The sequence below is a fragment of the Trichoderma evansii genome (genome assembly GCF_050947405.1).
Source record: "Trichoderma evansii strain SZMC 28006 chromosome Unknown GGI43scaffold_6, whole genome shotgun sequence".
Lineage (NCBI taxonomy): Eukaryota > Fungi > Ascomycota > Sordariomycetes > Hypocreales > Hypocreaceae > Trichoderma > Trichoderma evansii.
In genome coordinates this window covers 1374775-1398992 of record NW_028145200.1, presented here as the reverse complement: position 1 = coordinate 1398992, position 24218 = coordinate 1374775, and the positions used below count along the sequence as shown (strand labels likewise).

Genomic DNA, 24218 nt, shown 5'->3' with positions numbered 1-24218 from the left:
TCTGAATCGATGATCCTACAAACGCATTGCCTTTGTTATATCTCATAAATAATCTCTCCTACCTCTTATTCCCATCATTTTTGCAAGCTAAAATAGAACATCACATACTCCAAATACAGCCATGGCGGTGAATATTCCGGGCATTGTCTGGAGCGCAATGAGAGCTCTAGGCCTCAATGCAACCATTGCAGAGGATGACGAAGAGCCGATTCAGCGTCATGTAGAGTACAACAATCGATATGAGCCCAGTCCGATAGACATTGTCGTGGTCAGAGCCATGCTATGTCGCACCAAGAAGCTGCCGCCGGACCTGATTGACGCCATCTTCGACTTTGCCGAGTACTGGGCTCACTCCACCACGGAGTTGCATGAGAGCATCAACGTCATGGGCGGCAACCCAGCCAGGGAAGACAGATTTCTGCTTCGATCGTATCCGCTTGGTTTGGTGAATACCGGAGCCCAACAGAATGCAAACGATCAGCCATATACCACTGCCCTGCCCACTCCTCGTCCATTAGGCGAAAGTCTCGATGCCGGCTTCTTTGCAAAGTCGGCCAAGTATCCTGTGCCGCGCCTAACTCACCCCGCACGAAAAGTGGTATTCTCAATCAGAAGCCAAGACCAAGGATGGGTCACTAGCTCCGCAGACGCTCAAGACCCTTATTCAAAATCATGGACGTGGTTTGATGCGGGATTGGAGAGGTTTGATGCATCTGGTGCTGGTGAGTCCCTCTATCTTATTCCTACTCACAAGAATGACAAAAGCTGATGACTGATGTGATATTTAGAAAATGGATCAATACCCTCTGTCAACTCACTTAGGCCACTTCATCCCAAAATTCGGCAGACATCGTCTGATCCAGTCGGCTACAACTACACTCACAAGCTACTGCATTCACCCGAATGGGAGATTCAAAGGAACAAGACAGCTCTTGGAAAGTGGCAAGATCATTCCATCACGTGGTCATATCGAGACGATGTCGCACCTGATTCAGAAGGCGGCCAGGCTCTCGTAGCAAAGGGCAGAGGCCGTGAAACAGGCGACGGGAAATTTGTGAGAGAATTGCAGGTGGGCGATGTTGTAACGGTCTGGGGCAGGGCAAGATTTGGCGGTTGGGCGAACAGGATCGAGTCAGTGCGGATTGATGTGTACTGGGCAGTGTAGGTGGGCTTTCTTCTGGGCTTTCTTCTTTACTTGTTGGTCCAAGGCGTCATGGAGTCTAAGGGTTATGTACCTATCCGTTGCAAATGATTTCACAGCAGAAAGAAGAGAATATCAGTACCAGACAGGAGTACGGAACAGAAAAAACAAAGAAAAGAAAAAGAAAAAGAAAAATGAAATTATAATACTTCCCAGAGATGGTACATGTTAATGTCATCTCGGGTTTATGTCGCCATGTTTTGATGTTGGGTTAATATCTTGTAGGCGAAATTGAAAAGCTTCAGTAGCGTTGACGTCACATGAACCACAGGGCTGAGACTTCACAGCCTCTTACTAGGCAGGTACATCAAATACACAAATACACCAAGCACCCCAGATATATCAGGCATGTTTCTACGACCAAGGCGCAGATTTCCTTCAAACATCTCAATTCGCCTGCACCTTCGCACCATGTTGACTTACCGCGGTATTTCCGTATCCACGCCGGATACGCTCGATAATCCAGAGTCTCACCTCAAGTCCTTCAAGCCCTTCAATGTGAGCCAATCAGCTGTAGAATATAGGGGATGCATGTAATTTTGAACAGTCACTAAATATTCAATTTATAGACCTGGGTCGACACTTTGACCAAATCTCTTGCGCTGCAAAGCAACGCCTCTCACCCGTTTCACTCTGACCCCTACGTCCTTCGTGATGTTACGATTCAATGCTGCGACTTCTGGGGACCTAACCGAATTGGCTTCATGAAGCTCACCGCCCAAGTCTCCAATTCTGCTGGAGAAACTCTACCCTCAGGATGCCTCTTGCGCGGCCCCAGCGTCGCCATGCTGGTGATGCTCATTCCAGACGACGTACCAAAGGATTCAGATGAGCGCTATGTCGTCTTGACAGTCCAGGCGCGCACCCCTACTGGGAGCCTGACCTTTGTGGAACTGCCGGCGGGAATGGTGGACGGCTCTGGCAACTTCAAGGGCGTGGCAGCAAAGGAGATTGAAGAGGAACTGGGCATTACGATTCACGAAGACGAGTTGACATGCCTGAGCGAACTCGCAGAGGCGTCAAGAGAACAACGGGATACGGAGACTATAAGTGAAAAAGAAAATTTACCTGCTGCCATGTTCCCCAGCGCCGGTGGCTGCGATGAGCATATTACCATCTACAGCGCTGAGCGACGTATTCCAAGGAGCCAGCTTAGCGAGTGGGAGGGCCGCCTCACAGGAGAGCGAGGCTCTGGAGAGAAAATTACACTCAAAGTGGTGCCTATGAAAGATCTATGGAAAGAAGGCGCTCGGGATGCCAAAGCCCTCGCCGCGTTGGCGCTTTGGCAGGGTCTGCGCCAAGAGAAGAAGTTGTAGCTAAAGAAGTCCTGATAGATGCTGATGATGCTGATGCTGATGATAATGTTCCTCCCCCCTTTCCCTCTTATGGGATAGAAATAGAATTGGCTGCTCCAGTAGTAAATTTTCATATCCACGTTAATCTTCATAACTTCATAGCTTCAATCTCTGCGCCAGCAGGATGCCTTCGGCGAATGTGCCCACTCGTGCGTCAATCGCATAGCCCTCTGCCTCCAACTTCTTGCATTCCTCCCACAAGCTTGCCAACGGCACGGTAAAGACCTCGATGAACTCGTTTTCTTCCAGCTCTGGCTTCAGATTTTGATTCTCAGGCAGCGACATGTCGATCGTGACGTGTACCATGCGTAGATTCGTGTTGCAAAACCCAGGGTCGTTATACATGATGGGTGTCGTCTCCGATACCACGCCAACGTAGCCAGTCTCTTCCTTCAGCTCGCGCACGGCAGCTTGCTCGGCGGTCTCGCCCGCATCGATCAGTCCGGCGGGGACTTCGATCACGACCTTGTCGACTGGCGGCCGGTACTGCTTCTGGAGGATGATTTCTTTGCCTGTGGGCTTGTCCAGGATGGCGACGATGCCCACGCCATCGATGTCTGCACCCGCAGGGCGAGTGCGTCGTTCGGCGGTTTCCCAGACTCGCTCGGTGCCTTTGGGGTCCTGATACGTGATCCTATGCCACTGTATTAGACAGATGAACAAGAAGAGGTAGTTGTCGCATTCCTACTTATTCAGGGAGATCCATCGCGACTCGTCGTTCGACTGGACAGGACACCGAAGTCAGCAACAAAGAAAGACAGCAGCTTGAAGCGTACAAGATTAGTTAATCTGAATGTGTCAGCACCTACCAACGGTGTTGTGGAAAGCACTTTGGCACTAGCAAAGGACATGGTGACGTGACTGTGACTGCTCCTGAATTGAAGGAGCGAAAACAATGACGATGGCCACATGCATGTTCCATCAAATCTCAGCACGATGCGGCTAGAGGCCGATGGCGGGGTTGATGGCGGGGTCCATCAGCGTGTGCAGCCCCTGTAACTGGCGCTATAATGTCAGTAGTATTGAACCTGGAAATCAAATGAGACATGGAGCCAGGCGGGCCAGGTACCCGCTAGCGCCACTGCTAAATTGAATGGGCTGGAACTTGTTCAACCCCAGGTCTGTGCCCAACGTTTCGACATTGCAACAAAGCAAGATACCCGTTGTTGGAATCAGGACAAAGACATAGTCCAAACTCATGGCCTAAATAATAGCCTTCTCCCAGTTGATAACCACTGTTTTAGCACTCCCTCATCTGGAAAATCCCCAAGATGGGAAGATGTCGGCACTTATCCACCCCTGCTTACTGTATATAATGTCAGTTCATAATTCGTAGTAATCTGAGCCGCGGATGTGGAAAGAAAGCCGTCAGCATCAGGTGCACTAATAGCCTCCACTGCATTATCTTGCTGCCATGTTGAGCCTGTGCCGCCCAACCGCCAAGGATCATTTATAATGGTTACGCTATTCGAACTCGTTTATCCCGGCTTCCCTCTCAGCTCTCGCCGCAAAGAGGGAGCGACAAAGCATTCTGGCCATTCCAGACAAGTCTCAGTCCCAACTCTATCTCTTTAGCCCCGTTGTAAAACACCCCCCACAGCAATAGCTTCAACCCAAATACGACAATCGAAGGAATATTGCGCGAAGCGCTGACATGGCCATTGTCAAGGTTAGTGGCGTACGCGTTCCGGATGCTGTACCCCACTGTAAAAAGTTCCCTCGGCCGCGCCAATCACCGCAGTCGGGAACCTGAAGCTTTGATAAAGGCTTTACGCCTCCGGCTAACTTTATCCTTATGCCCTCGAATTAGGCGTTTGGTATTTGTTGTCTTTTCCATGCTTCGTAGGCCATCGACGTGTCTTGCATATCGTGTCGTCATGTAGATGATCTATCTCCTTATCTCAACCCCCTTATGCGCTCCCTTCTCCCAATACTTCGCCCTGACGGGTTCTTATATCACAGTCTTTGCTACATTTTCATTTAGTTGTTCGTTTTTTCTTTTGTTTTTTACCTTCATTAAGGGCCGTCTAATATAACAAAACACCAATATAAAAAACCCCGAACCAGCCCTATCATGACACGATACGGCACCGAGGCAGACGCCGAGCCTTCCGGCATGGGCTCTGATATCGAGGCCAACGGAAATGGATACCACCACCCTATCAGTGAGGATGAAGTCGACGAGGGGACATCACTGTTGCAAAACAATGACCTGCCAGCCGATATTGCGCCGTCTAAAGGATTCCGCCGCCTCGTCGTGGGAATGTGCGTCCTGTTCCTCTTCATCGTCGAGGTCAGCCAGTACATTCTCAACCCCCCCATGGAACAGATCATGGAGGATGTCATATGCCGGCGTTACCACCCGGATCATACCATAGCGATGCCGCAGATTCACGATAGCCGGTGTAAGGACACAGAAGTACAGAAGACACTGGCCATGGTGCGGTCGTGGAGCACGTCTCTCGATATGCTGCTCCGTAAGTGCTAGCAAGACTATAGACTCTAATTCTATGGCCTCTTGCAACTGACATCTAAAAAATAGCGCTTTTCGTCCAAATCTCCTTTGGAGTCGTTGCTGACAAGTATGGCCGTCGTCTTGTCATATTTCTCTCCCTCTTTGGATGTTTCCTCGAGCAAGTTTGGTACACCATTGTCCGTATGTATTACCCCTTCCTTTCTTTCTTCTTCTCTGATCTTTATCCTCTGACCTTGTGTTCTTACTCAGTGCTCTTCCCTGATACCTTCTCCATCTGGTGCATCTTATACGGAAGCGTCTTCCTCTTGATCGGCGGCGGCTCCCAGATGGTCCTTGCCATGATTTCGACCGTCGTTGCCGACGTTGTCCCCGTTTCTGAGAGAACCGGCACATTTTATCTGATTTACGCTATGAATCTTCTCATCTCCATCTTCGTCAACCCACTTGCTGCATACCTTCTTAGCATTGACCCTTGGCTTGCAATGTGGATCGGGAACAGTGTGCTCACCATAGGCATGCTGTCGTCTGCTCTCATCCCAGAGACGCTCAAGTTTCGCCAGGCTGTCGATAACAAGCGCCGCGGTCAAGATCACTCATCTACTGCTCAGGTGGAATCGCAGGCTCCATCCAAGAAGTTTCCTGGCGCGAAAGAATTGGCGCAGCGCGCATGGTTTTCCGCCAAGAATGATGTATCTCACGTATGGCGGTTCATCTTCACATCGAAGACCGTCGTACTGCTACTTCTTGCCTATGGTCCATTCTATCTCATCAAGTTGACATTTGTTTTGGACATATTGCAGTACATGACTCGCCGCTTCAACTGGGAGTGGTCAACTGTAAGAAGAGGCCCCTTTCTATATACGACATCCAAGTAGCTGCATTACTGACATTGATGAATAGGCAACATACGTCAACACGGTCAGCAGTTTGGCGGGAGTTTTCACTTTGCTGGTGCTGCTCCCAATCTCGTCGTGGATTCTGACCAAACGATTCCGCTTCAATTCCATCAGACGAGATCTATTCTTGGCTCGCATCTCCATTGGCGTCTTTATCGCTGGCAGCCTGCTTACTGCCCTGGCGGGAGCGCCGTGGCTGCTCATCTGCGCCATGGTCATCACCAATATTGGCGCGGGTGTCAGCTCTTTATGCCGTGCACTGCTCAATGCCGTGGTTGAGCCGCACACTGTTGCCACCCTGAACACGACCATGTCCACCATGGAGACTCTCGTGGGCTTCGTGGGCGCACCAGTCCTGGGATGGCTCCTAAGTCGTGGCATGGAGCTGGGTGGAGTGTGGATGGGGCTGCCATTTTTTGCAACCACTTTGCTGGGAGTTGGAGTCATGACGGCGCTCATGTTCGTTAGACTTTAACCTGGAATCTTCACACATCTTGGGAAGATACGTAATAAAACTCTAGAAATATGAATCTTGGAAAGAAAGAGAAGCGCGGGACGCAAACCACAAGATGAGAGTTGAGATATTCTGGAGGGGCTATACAGGCGGCGTTGGTGGCTACATTGCTAGCGTAAACATACTTGGCGTATATTTCATTAGTCGATAATACTTCTTTAATTTATTTCAATTTGGCTCAGATGAGACCATCTGATGAATAATACTTTATTAATACCATGAATCATGAGTGATAGAGATGGATATAAATGCTCTGTGCTTGATCTACAGCTGAGGTCATGGCGCTAATCGGAGCGGAATATTCCTAGTGCAGCTCCTATCGATAAGCCCCAGCGCGCCCCGCGAAGTTGTCACCTAACAGATACAGAGCGACTTCACTGAAGCTTTGATTTCAAGATACGACTATTCACGACCAAGCAAACATACCGTTACGACTCCATCAGCATCTCTACGACAAATCTTTTGCTCAATAGAAGCTCTTCTCTGTTTCGCACGCTTCGATAATCGCCATACGACCAGCCGCTGCAATGTCTGACGACGAGGATTTCATGCAAGAGTCCGATGAGGAACAGTTGGTGCTAATCTTAGGAAGCCGAGGGGCTCACGGCCTGTGCTGATGCCTAGCAGATACGACTTCGAGTACGAAGAAGACGACGACGAGCAAGAGGCTGGAGATGTCGATATCGAGAACAAATACTATAACGCGAAGCAGCTGAAGCTCAGCGACCCCCAAGATGCCATTGCGGAGTTTCTCGGAATACCGCCTCTCGAGCCTGAGAAGGGAGAATGGGGATTCAAGGGCTTGAAGCAGGCCATCAAGCTGGAGTTCAAGCTGGGGCAATACGATGAAGTGAGCGAGCTGCCATTTAAATGAGATTATCTGACATAGTTCACTGACAATTACCTGCTCCAGGCGGCTGATCACTTCGCCGAGCTGCTCACATACGTCAAATCGGCCGTTACGAGAAATTACTCAGAAAAGTCTATCAACAACATGCTCGACTACATTGAAAAAGGTGCCGACGAGTCAGCGGCCGTGAAAAGCATAGAAAAATTCTACTCCCTCACTCTTCAGAGCTTCCAGAGCACGAATAACGAGCGGCTGTGGCTGAAGACGAACATCAAGCTGGCCAAGCTCTTGTTAGACCGAAAAGAGTACTCGGCAGTATCCAAGAAACTCAGAGAACTGCACAAAGCCTGTCAGCGTCCTGATGGAAGTGATGACCCGGGCAAGGGAACTTATTCGCTGGAGATTTACGCCTTGGAGATTCAGATGCTGGCCGAGACCAGAAACAACAAACAGCTCAAGACGCTGTATAATCGTGCGCTCAAGGTCAAGTCTGCCGTCCCACATCCCCGCATCATGGGTATTATCCGTGAATGCGGCGGCAAAATGCACATGAGCGAGGAGAACTGGAAGGAGGCTCAGAGCGATTTTTTCGAATCGTTCCGCAACTACGACGAAGCAGGATCACTACAGCGGATTCAGGTTCTCAAGTATCTGCTTCTCACCACCATGCTGATGAAGTCAAACATCAACCCATTTGACTCGCAAGAGACGAAGCCCTACAAGACTGATCCTCGAATCTCTGCAATGACGGAGCTTGTCGACGCATACCAGCGGGACGACGTTCACGCATATGAAAAAGCGCTGCGAAATAACCAGGACATTCTAGCAGATCCTTTTATCGCGGAGAATATCGATGAAGTTACTCGTAACATACGGACCAAGGGAGTTCTGAAACTCATCGCACCTTACACACGCATGAAACTTTCATGGATCGCCAACCAGCTGAGAATATCAGAGCCAGAGGTGCAGGATATCCTCAGCTTTCTCATCATTGATGGAAAGATCAAGGGATCAGTCAACCAGCAAGCAGGCATCCTGGAAATAATATCTGATGCCGACATCAGCAGAATCCAGGCGCTCGATAGTCTCACCACTTCCATTCACGAGTTATTTGGGACTGTATTCCGAGAGGGCGAGGGCTTTCGGAACGAGCATTCCTCTTTTGAAGACGCGAATCCTGGCCTCGACGTTCAAGCCCTAGCTAGCCTTGCAAAAGCTGGTGGCCGGGGGGCACAGCGCCAACTACATAGGCCTGGTAAAGGCAAATCTGCGTTAACGCCCCTTTGATTGAATCATCTTCTTTTCTGTTTCATTTTCTCTTTTTTGCGCCTTGTTTTGAGAGGCAACTAAGATGTCCCCCTTTCAAGCAAATAACTACCCATTATAACCCCCACGCCGGAAATTTATTACGGGGTGATTACTATTACATGCACCTCGCAAGATGAAGGACAGGGTCGAGTCCTCAGTGTGCAAGTTTTTGCGGCGAAAGAAAACCGGACGCCTGTCCTTGACGAGGGATATTACGTTGCCACGAATGGGGGGAATGGACTGCGGTTGGCAGATATAGAGCGAGCCCTGCGATTGATGCTTGTCGTGTCAAGAAAAAGAAAACACCCGCTTACAAGCAGCTACGTGTAGCATTCCGTAGACGAAGTGATATGTATGCGTTCAGCACCACGATATCAAGGATGTGTTAGGCATCCGTATGACTCGGTAAAGGATAAGACAGGGCAAGATTCTCCGTAGTAAATGCATACTATACCGCTTCACAGAGTGGTTTTCAGTTCTAGACCCGACTTCGTTTTGGATATGCTGTGTTCCAGACTCTACTCTCTGTATGAATACAAGGATAGCTGGTGAAATACTATATAAAAAAAAAGATCCACTACCCAATATTTCAAGAGAATACGGTAAGGAGAGTATTTTGTTATCAGGATAACCCATATAGAGGATTATATCTTGCGGCAGATAACCAGAGTCTACTGCCCGCAAACATCTTCCATCTCAATCTCATCAAATCTCGGCTAATAAGTCTCAGATTCAAAAGCCAGACAACACGGATACTACTATCCCGAATCCCTTAGTTGTACGGGTACGACGATGCCACGACTCATGTCTCAAGGCAACAGGCGGAACAAACTTGGTCCGATTGGCAGAGCTGCATGGAAGCGAGCTTGGAATAGTATAGAGTGCCAGGGATCAGATATAAAAACAAGCAAAGAAGAGAAGGGAGCAAAAGAAGAAAAAGTGGGAGCGTTACACCGCGTAGCTGGGTCAGACATGGGTGCGAGGCATCTCCGTTATCCACGCAGCGGAATTGTTGATGCTGTAAGACGGATAAGCGATAATAAATTCATCGTTCAATATGAATAATGGAGAATTGCGCAGGGATGGACATGAAAAGAACAATCTGAGAGTAGGTATTGAGCAATATAGGAGGGTTGATAATTGCTAACTTGATACATGTAATATGGAGTTTTCAATAAGCCATTCTAGGTATTACAAAGTAAATGCCTCGTATTCTTTTCTATTTTGTTCTTGCTCTACATGAGACCATAAAAGATGCAGGCATGTGTATCATAGCGAAGATAGAATCTACAGTGCAGGGTAATAAAGAATCTAGACTGGACGTTGCTTGACACAACACCACTATTACACACATACTCACACACACACATATATATATATATCTACGGCACTAACGCTGTGAAACCACGCACATATCATACGTAGGGCAGATAGTTTACGATTATGGTGGCATCATTAGCCAAAAAACAAAAGCTGCTACTACTGTGAGGTAATTCATAAATTCCGCTATGATTATATCCACTTAGTCCACGGCCCGCAGCTGTCACGCTCCAAACAGGAAGCTGGAGATTATCGCAACGGAAAGCCTCTTGTGCTCCGAAGTCTGACGACTATCGATCGATCCATCAGGTGCTCCGAGTTCCGCCGCCGCATCCTCCGGAGAGGCATTTGCTTATACGAGGATTCGTTACTTCACTTCGAAGGGAAATAACCCTCTCTTCATTATGCACTCTGAATTCCTCTATATTTCGCTACGGCCACTCCTCTTGTGAGGCATGCAATTGTTACTTATAGAAATTGCGTCTTTTTGGGCCCCGGCTTAACTCCAGGTCTGTCGTGTCTTATAAGTGAGACACTTACACACCACCACCTTTGGGGTAACGTGCCGCTGAAGAGATTGCGCGTGTGGTGAGCAGCACGAGATGTGACGCCTACCGCTGTGCAGAGCCTTGCAAGCCGAATGATTCGCCGTGGAAACGGCTGGCTCCGAGAGGGTGACACAGAGATTGGTTAGAGTGTAATATACCGGGCTCTTAGAGACACCTGACAGTTCACAATTCTTTTGCATATTATATTTTGTATCAACATGCATAATGTGCTCCCCTGTGCTCATTTATTACATGTACACCTACATGTAGACTCTACCTAGCTACTGTGTGCTTTCTTAACTTTATTTCGTTTCCCTGTGCAGAAGGTTACAGCTAATCCTGCAGGTCTCAAATGAATCCTTCCACCAGTTACCTGTGCTTGTGCTCATACTCTTGTGGACCGGGCACACTAGAACTTCTTTGGGGGCTGTAAGAAGGCGCAGAATGAGCTTTAACTTCCTTGCTTGGAAATTTGGCTTAGGATCAGATCTCTGGTGATGCTAGGAGGCCGGTTTGGAACCCTGTCGTTTGCCGCGCAGGGAATGCTGAAGTAAACTTGCATACATGATGCTAATTAGTGGAAACATACTAGGTAGTTACAGCGACATCATCGTTGATGTTAGTCCCAGTATCGCTCTTGAATAGTAGTAGCGGCATTGGTGGCATTGTTGGCAGTATGAGTAGTACGAGTAGTTTGCAGTATGGGGGCCAATATAGACGCAAAGCCGGTCTACTGCGGACAAGCATCATGATGGAGTGGAGATTGACGCCGGCAATCCAACCAAACCCCCCCGAAAGCCAGAGGTGAAGGGGACAAGTCCTGGTTGCTTGCGGCGCGTCACGGACCGCTGAGGTGGCTTTTCCTTTGGATACGCGCTATTATTTTGCCGACATACGGAAAAGCGCAGCATGTAGCTTGGCGGCTGAAGGATACAAGGAGACAAGGAGGCTTTGACAGCACTGCTGATGGGAGCACTATCAAGTGATTATGCTGGTAATCACAGAGGCGAGATACTCGGCCGGTCTCTCAAAACCCGACGGGATATTGCAAGGGGGCTCAATAAAGGATGAATGCGAGACATGGGATATGCTGCATAGATTTGCTTGCTTGTATGCGTGTATTTGTCTGTATGCAGGTTGCTTGTGTATTTGTGTGAATGTGCAGCTTGGCGTGGTGATTGGAGTTGAGACATTCAACCGCAACTATTTGCTAGCCTACCGTGAAGAGTACATATATAATGATGGTTGCCGCAGCGTTAAAAGTGTTGACATTTGGAGGGTGGTGACTGTGGCGGAGATGAGAATTCGCCATCACCTGATGCATGTACTAGACGGCCCTCTGCACGCACTTTGCGCCAGACATGCGGAGGCATATACAGATAATACGACCACGTACATGAGGGATGGGTCACGTATGAGTTTCGTCACCTCGGTGCTGGTATCCGCATTCATAAGAGTGATAATGCAGGCGTTTGTACCCTGTATCCCTATATTACTTGTAGATGCTAATATTGCTAGCCATATATTAGTATTAGCAGCAGCCCAGCTGCCGGACAGAGCCACGCGTAGACACAGCCGTCAGGTGGGGGTTACCGTGGGATCCAATGTTTGCCTTGACATAGTGTGGTGGTATCGCAGATGGGTATGTGCAGGAGCTGAAGAGGCGTCGAAGATGCTGGTATAATACAGGGGAGGAGTCTTCTGTGGAGGTGGCTAGCTGGCGTTGATGGTGTTCTCCGACACCGAGAATGAAAGCCTGGGTGGATGGAATACTATCACGAGAGCAAGGGAGCAAACAACAAGCTACGGCGAGTTTTTGAGCTGGGCATTTTTGGTATATCCGAGCTGAGAGAGGGGCTAAAGAAAGAAAAAACAGGGAACAGACCTGTAAAGGAATCAAGGACTGCTCGGTTAGAGGTTCGTGTGCTGTAAGTGCTGTTCCCATAATAAACTAGTGGTATACGAGAGACACTGCCAGATATTATAGTAAAAACTCGATGGCTCTTGATACTAGACCTATGATTAGAGCCTAGCGATATGTGCTTATCGGTACTCCATACAGAGCGTATCTTGTACCTGTAGAGCCTATCTATTTTACGATATATAGATGCCTTTATCGGCCTTTAGCTTATTGCCCGTGTTACCGGTCAATCGGTAGGGAACAAGTGCCTTACAAGTACAGCGGTGGGAACGATACCTACATGTACTCTGAAGGCGTCTCCCATCCAGATTCCATATTACTGGCCAACCAGCCACAACCATCATTGCCCATTTCAAGTAATTTCTAAAGAAGATTGAGTGGAGTCTCTAGCGGAATTAAGAGCTATGCACTTTGTGCTGTGAGCAATTACTAAGATGCCTGGTGGAATTAAGCAGGTTGCTAGGATATTTCAAACGCAGAGCAGTATGAAGTAAGTAACTGTGCGTAAGCTACTACCTGTATGCAGTACGACTGAGCCTTGGGTACCTGTATGTGCGTGAGATGAGCATGGGTGGACGGAGTATCCGTAATTAATATAGTTATGAGGTAGTACTGAGCATATGGTAGCTGTCGTCAATTTGCCCCGTACAGAATGCCCTGTCTCGGAAGATATTAACGGGCCTACATTTTAGTTGCTGCTAGCATCTTCCTGCTGCTGCGGAGTAACAATATTACACGTCGTTAATTCTGTGCAGGCTACTGCCATGATCTGTGCTACTAACTGATTTACAGCACTTCATGCGACCCTTTAAGCGTGCCTCACCGGATAGCTTTAGGATGGAGGCGATACCACTCTGCTACCAACGACAAGGCACGATTAGCGCCATTTACAAGGGGGTGGTCACATTTGTTAATTTCGCGGCCGTATATGTACTTGCGACGTACGGAGAAACTGCCCCAATGCTGATAAGGCAGAGCAAGTTTTGCCGGCGATCGTGATGCGGTGATGGTGTGAATGAGTCGTGCGTGGGCAGGTGAGTATGTGACGTTGTGTCTACCGCAGCAACATACACGTACTTTGTAGTATGTTACTCTATGGATGCTCGAACAACCTAAGCGAGAAATGAGAAGAGACGAGTGCGAGTTGTTGCTTATGCATTTACCCCTCCAAGGGAATAGCATGTATTACACTGCGAGTATACAATAATAGCACACGCTTGTGCTTCCGCAGAATGGCTGTGACTGCGCGGAACCCCCCCGTACCACCGGCATGCGTGTCGACCGTACCCGGTGCCCTAATGTATCAATGCCTGTGCACATGTAAGGGTTGATCTCACCTGTTCTTCTCATTGGCAGAGAAATCTCAGCCTCTTTCACCATGGACCGTGCAAAACCTGTTCTCGAGTCGTACCACTGCTCTGCAAGGCTCGGCCTCCTGCCAGGCGATGCAAGAACCCTCCAGCTTCAATGTACGTATGTGCTGTCCTCGGCTGCGTGCTTACTTGTAACATGTCTCAGAGCAAGCCACAGCGGCCGTTGGGGAGAGCCAATCGGTAGGCTACGCGCTGATGACTTGATTTGTATGCGTGTCGTTGCAGGCCTAGGCATAGCATCGGCTGTTGCTGCATGAAGCGAAGGAAGCACACGCCCACGTCAATGGGTCTGAGTGGCTTTTTGCTTCTCTGTGTCCTATCTCATACCCTGGTCTTGTCAAAAGTAAAAACTGGTGCTAGCATTGATATTGGGCGTGGCTTCTTGGGTACTCTGCAATCCAGCAGGAACATGCCGTGTCCTAGAGCAGTCATACAGACTTTCCTATCCGAGGAATCCCTCTCCATCACGCTGTACAGAGACTTTAGTCCTCCTCCAATAGTGCCCCTCTGCAGCCGTCGGTATCTCGACTTTCATGCCTCCTCCTAAGGCCCAGTTGGGAGATGTTTGCTCCCCTAACCCATGAGATCTTGGCGGCCCTCCTCTTCGTTTTAGCGGCCGAGGCGCAAACACTACCACTAGTTTACTAGTGCTGCTACTAGTGAAGAGAAAGAAGTCAGCGCCGCTAGGGAAGAGCAGTGAGATCGACAACGGGAGCTATTTTGACGAGGTAATGCTCATCATTGGCCTAGGAGCTGGGGTTCCATACATCGAGTATGTACGGAATATTGGAGACGAGCGGCTTGTGCTCGTTACATGCCGCCTTCATGTTGGCACCGCTGGTGGCATGCAGGAGTCGAGCCAGGATCCGGCAGTCAACTGACAATGATGGCAGCAAAGCCTGCTGCTAGTGGTCTTCCTAGACTTGTATGTATCTATACAGCACTAAAAGCTGTCTATCACAACGCTAAGCAGGGCCTGAGAGCGTTGGGCACATGGCGCTACATGTGTCAAGGCTTGATGGGGTCGGCGAGCTCGGGTACCTACAAAGTAGTGCCCAGAATCTACTGCCAGCGAGGCCCGTTCCCCAGAGCCAGTCGAATTAATCTGTTTACGACTGCTACTAGTACTGCTCAAGCCTAGGCGGTAGTGAGTGATTACTCTTTCCTGTTATCGACCTCCCTTTCGAGAAGGATGGCTGAACAAGGACCAGGAAAGTCGATAAGTGGGGAGGAAAGGAAGACAAAAGGAAGCAGAAGAAGAAAGTGACGGCGAGAGAGACGCAACAAGACTACAGATGGGCCGGCGAATTGTACCATAACCGTGCAAGTGGCAGCAAACAGCACCAATGAAGTGTCAGTGGGGGGAGTATCGGCCAACTTAAAATCAAATGGATGTACCTGTAACCAACGATAATGCCAGGCTTGAACCCTGGCAACTGAGAAAAAGAAAAGAAGAGAGGGCAAGGCAAGGGAGAAAAGCAGGAACAAAAGAGGAGCCAACAATCGGTGATGCTTGCTTGTACGAAGCAACTTCCTGCGCCTCCGCCTTGGCTTGGCACTTATTGGGCTGGCTTACAGCTTCGGTGTTAGCTCGCCGGGAAAGCTGATACATAATAATAGCTTACTGTACAGGAGGCAATAATACAAAAGTCTATGTCTATTCATGCGAAAGCCCAATGATATGGCTGCAGATGCCAGCCATGTATGTACACTAACGCTAATGGATAGGTAATGAGGTAGGGCGCCCATAGATAAAACTAGTAGCTGTAGCTTGTACTTGGCAAGCAGAGCATGCTGTAATACTCTCATGCGTTGCATGGTCTCAGGCGCCCGGCCCCTGATGCTGCAGTGTTGATGTGATGTGATATGCCTTTTCACATACATGAGCAACCTGTATGGTTGAATATCAGCTGGAAGGTGAGGTAGGATAATTCGCCCCGGTCATAAATAGGGCGAGGAGAGTTTATCACGAAACAAGCCCTATTCTTATTCTGGAAGAGGACAGACAATGTACCTGTGGAATTAAATCACTGGTGCCCCATGCTCATACAAAGCATAGAGTCATTGGTTGGAAGTGTAGAATGAGGATAGAGACTTGGGGACAACCATTGAAGCTTTGCCGAGATAAACACACGCATATGCTGCAGGCTGATCGATTCCAAAGCCGTGTCCAATGGGAGAGGGCACGATCAATTGCTTCAAGTTAAGCTCGTAGATGGGAAGCAATCTATGCGCATAATTGATGCACACAGTTGGCATAGTTATGCCAGACAACTTGGATACAGCATAATGTAACTGAATAAAAGACAACGGCAGTAGCAAGGTGTGTCAAAGCAAGGTGCCACAGAGCATGGATTCACATATGCGAGTACAGACGCACACACGCCCGCATCTCTCCGGGCAAAGAGGCTCATCGCCCGTTGCATCGCGATGGCTCTCTGTCTTTTCCGATGCGCCCAGCTTCACCGTTCCCACAGTCGGCCTACCAGGCCAGTCGCGGATGTCATCGTCGGCGGCGTGCAGCTCGGACAGGCTCTAGAGAGAAACAGACTGGAGCGGGGAGCCCTACCCGTTGCTTGTACAGTGTACTGTACGTGGACCATGCTACGCACATGCGACTTGTATGCTGCAAAGCCTCGATGTGCGGCGTACTGCACGAGCACCACACTTGCGAATGCCTACTCCCTGCCCAGCAATATGCTTTGTATACATACTATGCCTATATAGTAAATACCGAGCACCGGCCCCTGACCTGTCTACCAATCCAGTAGCACCAGGCTGCTGCATCTCGTCCTCTTCCTTCTTCCCTTCAAGTTTCTCTTCTCCAACAGCGCCCCCGCGCAGTCTGCCAGGCTCCTGGGATCCTGGTTGTGACCGGCATTGCCGCGAGTGGTCCCCGAGGAACGACGGAGCCAATCTCGCACCCTGTAGCTTTGCTTCCCTTTCTTCTTTTCCAAGTACCCCCCGGTTTCGATTATCTGCAGCTACCCTCTTGTTGCATGCAGGCATTGCTCCTTCTCCCAGCTATCGGGAACGAGCAAAATGGCACTGGGTACATCTACATCTAAGCTCGGGAGCGCTATTGAATATCAATTACGAGGTGTAGACTAGCAGATGGACTAAGCTGAAGAATGGCACTAGTAGCAAACAACTACTTGTTGTCGAAGCTATTCATTCGGATATGTACCAATCCAATTGAGTGAGGGAGGAAGAAAAGATAATAACGCATGGCCTACAGGTACGTGTAGTGTCCAGTCCTCAAGCTCCCTTGCTCGGGTAATGCAATGCGGTGTAACGGTGTTACAGGTACATGTTCCTTTGGATAGGTATATGCGGCATTGTCTGCGGCATCCAAGTGCAGCGTCCCCAAGGTTGTTCTGGTATTATTGAAAGGGAAGAGTAGTGAAATGCGCAGTACATGTAGCAATGACGACAGCGGCGAGATTCCAACGGCTATCGCCTCATCTTGTCCCAAGCCCTTGGCGCCCAGGGGCAGAGGCAGAGACAGAGGTAATGACTGGGACAATAAGAGACGGGCGGCGTAGTGCGTCTGTCAAAGCTTGTCTCAGCCAAGCAGGCCTGTTGAATCTTCTCCTGCTCGTATACGGAGTAATATCTATAAAACTATTTGTGCCGGCAGTTGTTGATGACGCATGCATAGCTCTAATACTATTACATGTGGTATTACGCACTACCTAGTAGGTACAGTAGTAGCTCATGTCATGTAGTAGTATAGAACGCCAAGCTGCAGCAGTAATATTGCTCCCTCGCCCTCGGTCTCCCTCCGGTCAATACATTACAAGTACATATATCAAACCCACCTCTATATGCACAGACAAGTGTCTAAAGCCTGCACGAATTAGAGGTACAGTCCACGCCCCAAGGAAATACCAAGTACCCACGCAGTAGGGTTGCAGCCTCGTCACATTATGAGACACCGGCTATTATAACTTCCTCGATCTTGGGCTTGGCTTTTTCATGGAACTTGACATGGACCTGGTCCTTCGTGCATGCAGCCGGCACTACGGAGTCGAACCCGAACGGCTTGAAGGCCCGCCTGCTCCAGGTCCGCATGGCTTGTAGGGTTTCCTTTGCCTCCAAGGTTCTCTTACAGTATACTGCTGCTATGCGTACAAGCATCTTTGCCATTTCTTTTTCTTCTTATTTGCCAGTCCGTTTATACGAGGCAGACCTACTTGTATTCTCAGCTCTGCTTCCCACCCCTCACCCCCTCATCTGGCGCTCCGGCCTCTCTTCATCTCCCTGTCTCATGGTCTCTTGACTCGGTTTATGATACTGTATGTGCTGTTTCTCCCAATCCTCCCTCTTGCCCCGGCTCTTCCATTCCTACAACGCCATCTTTTCGCCGCGCTGCGGCATGGCACCATGGCATTCGCGGATGAAGCACGCAACCGAGTACATAGATCCATTACTCACCTGTACTCTGTACGAGAGCAAAGCCGCACACCACTCGCAAGTATATGGCATACAAGCACTCTGGATGGAGTAGACACACACACACACACACACATGATACAGCCAGCCACTGCTGGGATATTCCCTCCCCTGCCGAAGCTGTGTATAGGTACTTGTACTTGTATTACCTCTATACCCAGGTACGACCGGGATATCCCCAAGACCATCGTCGCTTCTACCCTTCCCTTCCATCTCGCTCCGTGATGGCTGCCAACACGCACAGACTGCTAGTACTAGTATTATTACTAGTAGTACGGCTACCAGTATTGTGTTGGCAATCCTAGTTTATCCGCGAGTTGCGTTGGCTCTTTTGCCGGGGCGACTCCCCTCCCCCTGACGGTTTCTTTTTTCTAAACTGTCTCGGTCCGCGCCTTATTAAATTGGCCGTTTTCTCACCGTTCTTTGGAAGCACAAGCATGGGGGTTAACTGCTGGATTCGTAGCTAGTGCGCACCTCTTCACCTTGCCCACTCTAGGCTGGGACCAGATCGCCCCCCCCCCCCCCAGAACCCCCCAGAACCTCTGGCACTCGATGACTCTGCTGGTGATTTTTTATCCCGGGCTGACTTGTCTTTTGTTCCTGCAGCCAGCGGACGCGCACCAATGGGTCTTGACCGCATCTCTGTCAGCCACCGGCCAGACGGTTTCCAAGCGTTTGACTGCAACGAATATAGACAATGGTGCTAGTGGGTGTAGTGCGGGCGATACAATCATCAAATCAATCATACATGTATGTATTCCATCATGAAATATATAGGTACGTGTATTATACGAATACACGTGCGAGCCCAATCCTTTATTCATCGACTTTCTTCAGATTCTCTTTGATTTTGGCCTTGGCCTTTGAATTGCAAGGGTTTGTCTTTGGTACTGGTACAAGAACGAGCACACGAGTCCTACTCTACGCGAGGCCCTGGCCATTCCTAGTGCTTGGCCTCCGCTTGGTTACCATGCCCATCACACATCGCGTTGAGCTGTTAATGCATGCCTCTGATCATCCTGGACCTTGCTCCAGCTAGTAGCAGTACAAAGACCAAGTATTCTACTTGCCCGTCTTCGAGTAGCCTCCCTAAGAAGCGCTTTTCAATCTTGAAGCACTGACCAGCCAGAGGCTTGAGAGATGAGAGATGGAGATTTAGAGACAAGAAGAGAGGGCGTATAGGCGTATAGCAGGCAACAAGTAACAAGCAGAACCACAAATACATCAGTTGGCAATCTCGAAGCCCCGTCTCCATTTCTCATCCCTGAAGGTTGTACGCCGAGGCTTTGCGGGAGTTGCCTGCGCGAGCATCTCTCAACTCTGCCGGGGCCAGGCACGCTTTTACGTTGCAACCCGTCTGGTGAGGACTTAACTTAGCATATAAGCCAGGAGTTGCTGGTCATATTTCATGTTTTTTTTTCTCTCCCATCCCGCCGTCACTTTTTTAGGCTTGTCATAGAGCTCGTACCTACATATCGAGCCCTGGTTGCGATCCCCCCAATTGACGCCAATTTGCCAGAAAGTGGAGGCTTATAGAGAGGCTCAACAACGAGTGAAGCTTCAATCCTTCCCCGCTCTCTGTCTTTCTCACGCGCTGCCTCCTTTTCTGCCCTCTATATCTCGGTTATCTTTTCTTCATTCTCTGCTTGCAGCTTCTTCTCGGCTTCCTTCGGCTTTTATCGATCCGAGATTTCTGACCCTCGCACAACGACCAGCCTCTCTGTCTTTTTTTTATTAATTTATATCCCCATAAGGCGTCCACTGTCCCGTCTTTTGACGCTGCAACGGCACAGCCGAAGCTCGCTAATCGGTCACGAAGCCTGGACTCAGGCTGCTGAACCCGCCCCCAGAGAGTTGCCATAGCGCTAGACAGGGCCCCAAAACACCGCTTCACAGCGGCCCACCCTCCGCCAACGCACCGTACAGGCACCGCAAGGGCGCCCATAGCGCAAGCCCTGGAACGCTGAGGCGCTGGAGCCTGGGCACAGCGCAGCACAGCGCAGCACAGCAAACATTGGCAAAGTACACCCACGCCAGCCAGGGCTGCATACGGGCAGTCGAGCGCAGGTACCAGTACATGTACATGGGACTAGTACTTTGAATTGCCCCGGCTCGTGGGACTTGTTTGCTCCCGCACGTCTAACCGCTGCTACCGCCGCTAACTCGAAAAAATTAAAAATAAAAAATAAAAATAATAAAAATAAAAAAATATTATTAAAGAAGGGAAGCCAGGTCAAGAGAAAAAGAGGCAAAGGACGCAAACAGAGAAAATCGCCGCTGATTCTGCAGGACTTGTTTTTTCCTCCTAGCCTTTCTTTTTATCTTACATTTTTCTAGCTTTGTTTTTTCTTTTCCCTCCTTTCAAAGCATTTAATCCAATCCAGGCGCAGAACGACTTTGCTTCGATTGCTCCCGTCTATTATAGCTCCCAGCTCTTGACCAGACATCCATCATAGTGGACACCGACACCCGCCCACGCCACCTACGCTGGCCGGTGCCACTGAAGCACTGCCGCTACCGCTAACACACCAGAGACGCAGCTGCCGCCCGCTGTTACGCCGCAAGAGCTCATCAACCCATCATTTGATCTGACGACACTCTTTCCTCACCTCTTCCTCTTTCTTCCTCCGCCACACCAGATTCTTCTGTTTCCGGCTGCCATTCCGGAGGCATGTTCCAGGCTCAGCCAACGCCCTATTCAGGCTCCTCCTACTCGCCCTTTCCATATGGCATAGCAGCGGCAGCTCCCCACAGCCTCGACTTTCTGTTCCCCACTGGCGGAGCTGGCGCTGGCGGCGCATCGAGCGGTGGCTTTTACCCGCCCTACAGCTCTTCGTCTCCGCAGCCGGCTCTGCAACACCAGCACCAGCACCAGCACCAGCACCAGCAGCAGTTCCCTCTGCGACAGCGACTCAATCGAAGCGGCAGCCCCATCATCAAGATGGAGGACCAGGACCCGAGTCTGCACGACATGGCCGCGCAGCAGGCGGCGGCTGAGAGATTCCAGCCAGGGCTTGAGGTGCGTATCTGATGTGATGCGGATGCCCAGAGAGGCGGGCGAGCTTGTCTAGAGAGGATCAGTCGGTGGGGAGAGAATGCCTTGTCTTGGTTCGCAACACCGGGCGCTTCTCCCAGCTAGTTGATGAATAGATGGATGGACAGCGAAAAGCACCATATAGATAACATTGCTAACGCTTCATGCTGCTTGAACAGGGACCCTTTGTCGGCGACAAGACTCCGAGCGATGCCATCACCCAGGAATACGCCAAAGCTGACCCGGTCTATGTTGAGAAAACTATTGTTCGTTTCCCTCCCCCCCCCCCTTCCCCTCATCCTCGATGCAATCAGACGGGAAAGCATGACGGAAAGACGGCTGGGCCGAAACAAGAAGAGAGCAGAGTAGAACAGAGAGAAGCCACGCAAAGAGGATGAACGATACATCTTGAGAGCTGGTGCTGACCACTTTTGTTTCCCCACATCGCAGGCTCTCCCCCAGACATACTCTCACTATCGCCAGATAAAGGGCGATGGAAACTGTGGATGGCGTGGTAAGTCGAACCTTGCCCGCGCTTCATATGGCGTCGAAACTAATGACAGAGTTCTCTTTATCTAGCAATCGCCTTCGCTTACTACGAAAAGCTCATTGATCTCGGGGACCAAGGCCAGATCGAAGGTGAGGTGGCCCGTCTCATGAGCCTGGGCTCCATGCTCTCCAACATTGGCCGCTACGAATACCACGAAGATTTCGCCGAAGAGGCTCATGGCTTGCTGCGAGATCTTGCCGCCAACATTGGAAACCCGGGCCTGGCTCGAGTGATACTACTTCAGCGTTTCAACGACAACACCATCGAGGCAAACATCATCTACTATTTCCGCATGCTGGCCGCCACCTATCTCAAAGGAAATGCGGCCATCTATGATCCCTTCGTTGCAGACCATGGAGGAATTGCGGCATACTGCTCGCAGGCAATTGACATTGTCAACCGGGAGATTGAGCATTTGGGCATTGTTGGCTTGGCCAACCTGCTCCTCAAGCCAATCGATTTCGTTTTGGAGGTTGCATACCTGGACCGTAGCCCGGGTAGCCAAGTTAACCGCTACCGCTTCCCGGAAGAGGCCAACGAGCAGGACCCGACAACTCTCGGACCTACGATATATCTGCTTTATCGTCCCGACCACTACGACATCCTGTACCGCACGCCACCCATTCAGGCTCCGTCAACCCTCCCTTCCAATTCCATTGATTTACAGGTAAATCGAGTTTCCAGCCTCACCAATAATCTTGCCATCAATGCTGCTCCTGGCAACGCGGCAGGCTTCCCAGGAGCCAATATGGATCTCCTTTCAATGCTACCTGGTTTCAGCCTGAACTCGCTGGGCCCGATGACTACCATGCCCGATATATCTCCCATGACCCCGCCCATGGCCAGCCCTGTCGACGATCATTATGTATCGTCGCAACCGCCAAGTTCTTGGACGACACCGTTTTCCGAGCCCTTGCCGTCTCAGGTTCCACAGCAGCAACCGCCACCCTCATTCCCTCCTGTGGTCTCGCCAGCCCCAATGACTCCCAGCACCTCGATGACGCCTAGTCCGACGATGATGAACGCCACAAGTATCAGGAGCAACAGCAGCAGCAGCAGCACTCACCTCTCTGGGCTTTCGAATGTGCGGCCAGCGGATCCTGCGCCTGGATACCGCATAGTGTTTAACCCCTTCCAGCTGGAGTATGACGAGAGTAGGACCACTACCGTCAGAGAGGCAATGGACCAAGCACCGAGAAGCACTACTTTTAAGAACAGCGTGTGGAACAAAGCGCACTATGGCAACCCCGATTTCCACCCAGAAGAATACGTTCCGGAAGACGATCACTCAGATGGCCGTGGCGGTGGAAGAAAACGGCGGAAGGACTCATGATTTTATCATGAAACACCACTCTAATGCCTACTAACACTTGTTGAAGAGCAAAATCAAGCTTATTCATTAATCTGGGCAAGGCCCGGACAAAAAGAATAACAAAAGTTGGAAAGACCGAACTGGCTCAACAGAAAGAAAATACAGAAAGAAAAATAAAGATACAGCATAAGATATTAAGATGGCTAAAGCGGGAGCTTCGAATGCTTCTGGCTACGTGGGCGGAGAAGACTGTTTTTGTTTCTTTTTTCTTACGAAGATCGATGTGCTCCTTTGCATCATTTGGCAGGCATGGCATTCTTTATTTTTTGGTTGTGGAACTCAGCTTTGTCTGTTTATCGCATTGTTAATGATGGAATGCTTGGATGAAGTTGAGATGAACTATGAATGGAAAGATTGTGAGAGAAGGGGAGCGAGCAGGCGAGCGGAAGTGAAGTGAGGCTGGAGCTTGATCGGATTCAATGTCCAGTTTGGAAGAACACTGGGTGACCAAGCCCACTTTTTGTACCAGCGTTATTTGCTTTTTGCAGTCTTTTTTTTTTTTTTTTTTTGCCAGAGGGAATCTTTGGAGGGTATGTCAAGGCGGTGGGCGATATGGCGGAGGCTTAAGATTCTTGTTATATTATGATACGTCATAGCATCGGCGTTTTTTGGGAGACTTGGTCGGTGGAAACTAATAAATGCAATAACTGTTTGTTCCTATCATCTACTATGCACTTATGCTTTCGATTCTTTCTATTAGCCTGCTACACGTGTATATGTGTTATGTCTGTGTGTATAGCCGAGGCTAATATTGAAGATAGGTTGAGAGAGCGTGCCTGTGCTGTTGCATGTGGTTGTTGCCCCTGGTACTTACCTACCTAAGTAGGTAGTATCCTACCACGCTGCCTTGCATTGACCAGATCAGAGAGGCACTCGAGCTAGTAATGAAGCATGTGCAACGAATAAGACAGATACTTGCTACTATTGGGCGGACAGTACCTACACATGGCCCTGCTTAGGAATAACGTTGGATTGCGGTGGATTCCGGCAGATGTAAGTCCCGCTCATTGGACGGCCAAAGGAATATGGAGCCTCATTTTGAGTC

At 49.7% G+C, this 24218-nt stretch overlaps 7 protein-coding genes across 7 annotated transcripts; 6 read left to right on the top strand and 1 right to left on the bottom strand.

The window, feature by feature from the left end:
- Positions 1–121: 121 nt before the first annotated feature.
- Positions 122–2517, top strand: GGI43DRAFT_422079 (uncharacterized protein; the record flags this gene model as incomplete). Its single annotated transcript, XM_083208050.1, has 4 exons — positions 122–722; positions 789–1031; positions 1548–1699; positions 1771–2517. 4 exons carry the CDS (start codon positions 122–124, stop codon positions 2515–2517), a joined length of 1743 nt encoding a protein of 580 aa, XP_083062336.1.
- On the bottom strand, positions 2405–3459 carry GGI43DRAFT_401642 (NUDIX hydrolase domain-like protein). The gene is made up of 3 exons (XM_083205606.1): positions 3366–3459; positions 3245–3279; positions 2405–3190 (listed from the first exon to the last, which is right to left on the bottom strand). The coding sequence occupies exons 1-3, from the start codon at positions 3405–3407 to the stop codon at positions 2653–2655; spliced, it is 615 nt and encodes a 204-aa protein (XP_083062335.1). The 5' UTR covers positions 3408–3459; the 3' UTR covers positions 2405–2652.
- A 1213-nt stretch (positions 3460–4672) lies between these two features.
- Positions 4673–8579, top strand: GGI43DRAFT_422077 (COP9 signalosome complex subunit 2; the record flags this gene model as incomplete). Its single annotated transcript, XM_083208049.1, has 6 exons — positions 4673–5033; positions 5099–5212; positions 5282–5868; positions 5933–6324; positions 7070–7292; positions 7356–8579. The coding sequence occupies 6 exons, from the start codon at positions 4673–4675 to the stop codon at positions 8577–8579; spliced, it is 2901 nt and encodes a 966-aa protein (XP_083062334.1).
- Positions 8580–11337: 2758 nt separating this feature from the next.
- Positions 11338–12357, top strand: GGI43DRAFT_336826 (uncharacterized protein). The gene has a single exon (XM_083202069.1). It carries the CDS (start codon positions 11457–11459, stop codon positions 12150–12152), a length of 696 nt encoding a protein of 231 aa, XP_083062333.1. The 5' UTR covers positions 11338–11456; the 3' UTR covers positions 12153–12357.
- A 3621-nt stretch (positions 12358–15978) lies between these two features.
- GGI43DRAFT_401624 (uncharacterized protein) lies at positions 15979–17450 on the top strand. Its single transcript, XM_083205605.1, has one exon. The coding sequence runs from the start codon at positions 16386–16388 to the stop codon at positions 16866–16868; it is 483 nt and encodes a 160-aa protein (XP_083062332.1). The 5' UTR covers positions 15979–16385; the 3' UTR covers positions 16869–17450.
- A 307-nt stretch (positions 17451–17757) lies between these two features.
- On the top strand, positions 17758–19183 carry GGI43DRAFT_336661 (uncharacterized protein). The gene is made up of 3 exons (XM_083202068.1): positions 17758–18378; positions 18685–18994; positions 19055–19183. Exons 1-2 carry the CDS (start codon positions 18053–18055, stop codon positions 18983–18985), a joined length of 627 nt encoding a protein of 208 aa, XP_083062331.1. The 5' UTR covers positions 17758–18052; the 3' UTR covers positions 18986–18994; positions 19055–19183.
- A 1412-nt stretch (positions 19184–20595) lies between these two features.
- Positions 20596–23223, top strand: GGI43DRAFT_336608 (peptidase C65 Otubain-domain-containing protein). The gene is made up of 4 exons (XM_083202067.1): positions 20596–21236; positions 21431–21517; positions 21702–21765; positions 21831–23223. The coding sequence occupies exons 1-4, from the start codon at positions 20889–20891 to the stop codon at positions 23132–23134; spliced, it is 1803 nt and encodes a 600-aa protein (XP_083062330.1). The 5' UTR covers positions 20596–20888; the 3' UTR covers positions 23135–23223.
- The last annotated feature ends 995 nt before the right edge of the window (positions 23224–24218 follow it).

What these genes read in the sequence shown, in the direction of transcription:
- GGI43DRAFT_401642 (XM_083205606.1), bottom strand. Translation starts at nt 3,407, where the DNA reads ATGTCCTTTGCTAGTGCCAAAGTGCTTTCCACAACACCGTTG. An exon ending in TGCTTTCCACAACACCGTTG is followed by an intron (nt 3,280 to 3,365) that starts GTAGGTGCTGAC and finishes TGTCCTGTCCAG; the next exon opens with TCGAACGACGAGTCGCGATG. An exon ending in CGATGGATCTCCCTGAATAA is followed by an intron (nt 3,191 to 3,244) that starts GTAGGAATGCGA and finishes ACAGTGGCATAG; the next exon opens with GATCACGTATCAGGACCCCA.
- GGI43DRAFT_336826 (XM_083202069.1), top strand. Translation starts at nt 11,457, where the DNA reads ATGCTGGTAATCACAGAGGCGAGATACTCGGCCGGTCTCTCAAAACCC.
- GGI43DRAFT_401624 (XM_083205605.1), top strand. Translation starts at nt 16,386, where the DNA reads ATGCTGCAAAGCCTCGATGTGCGGCGTACTGCACGAGCACCACACTTG.
- GGI43DRAFT_336661 (XM_083202068.1), top strand. Translation starts at nt 18,053, where the DNA reads ATGATACTGTATGTGCTGTTTCTCCCAATCCTCCCTCTTGCCCCGGCT. An exon ending in TGTATTACCTCTATACCCAG is followed by an intron (nt 18,379 to 18,684) that starts GTACGACCGGGA and finishes ATTCGTAGCTAG; the next exon opens with TGCGCACCTCTTCACCTTGC.
- GGI43DRAFT_336608 (XM_083202067.1), top strand. Translation starts at nt 20,889, where the DNA reads ATGTTCCAGGCTCAGCCAACGCCCTATTCAGGCTCCTCCTACTCGCCC. An exon ending in TCTATGTTGAGAAAACTATT is followed by an intron (nt 21,518 to 21,701) that starts GTTCGTTTCCCT and finishes CCCACATCGCAG; the next exon opens with GCTCTCCCCCAGACATACTC. An exon ending in TGGAAACTGTGGATGGCGTG is followed by an intron (nt 21,766 to 21,830) that starts GTAAGTCGAACC and finishes CTCTTTATCTAG; the next exon opens with CAATCGCCTTCGCTTACTAC.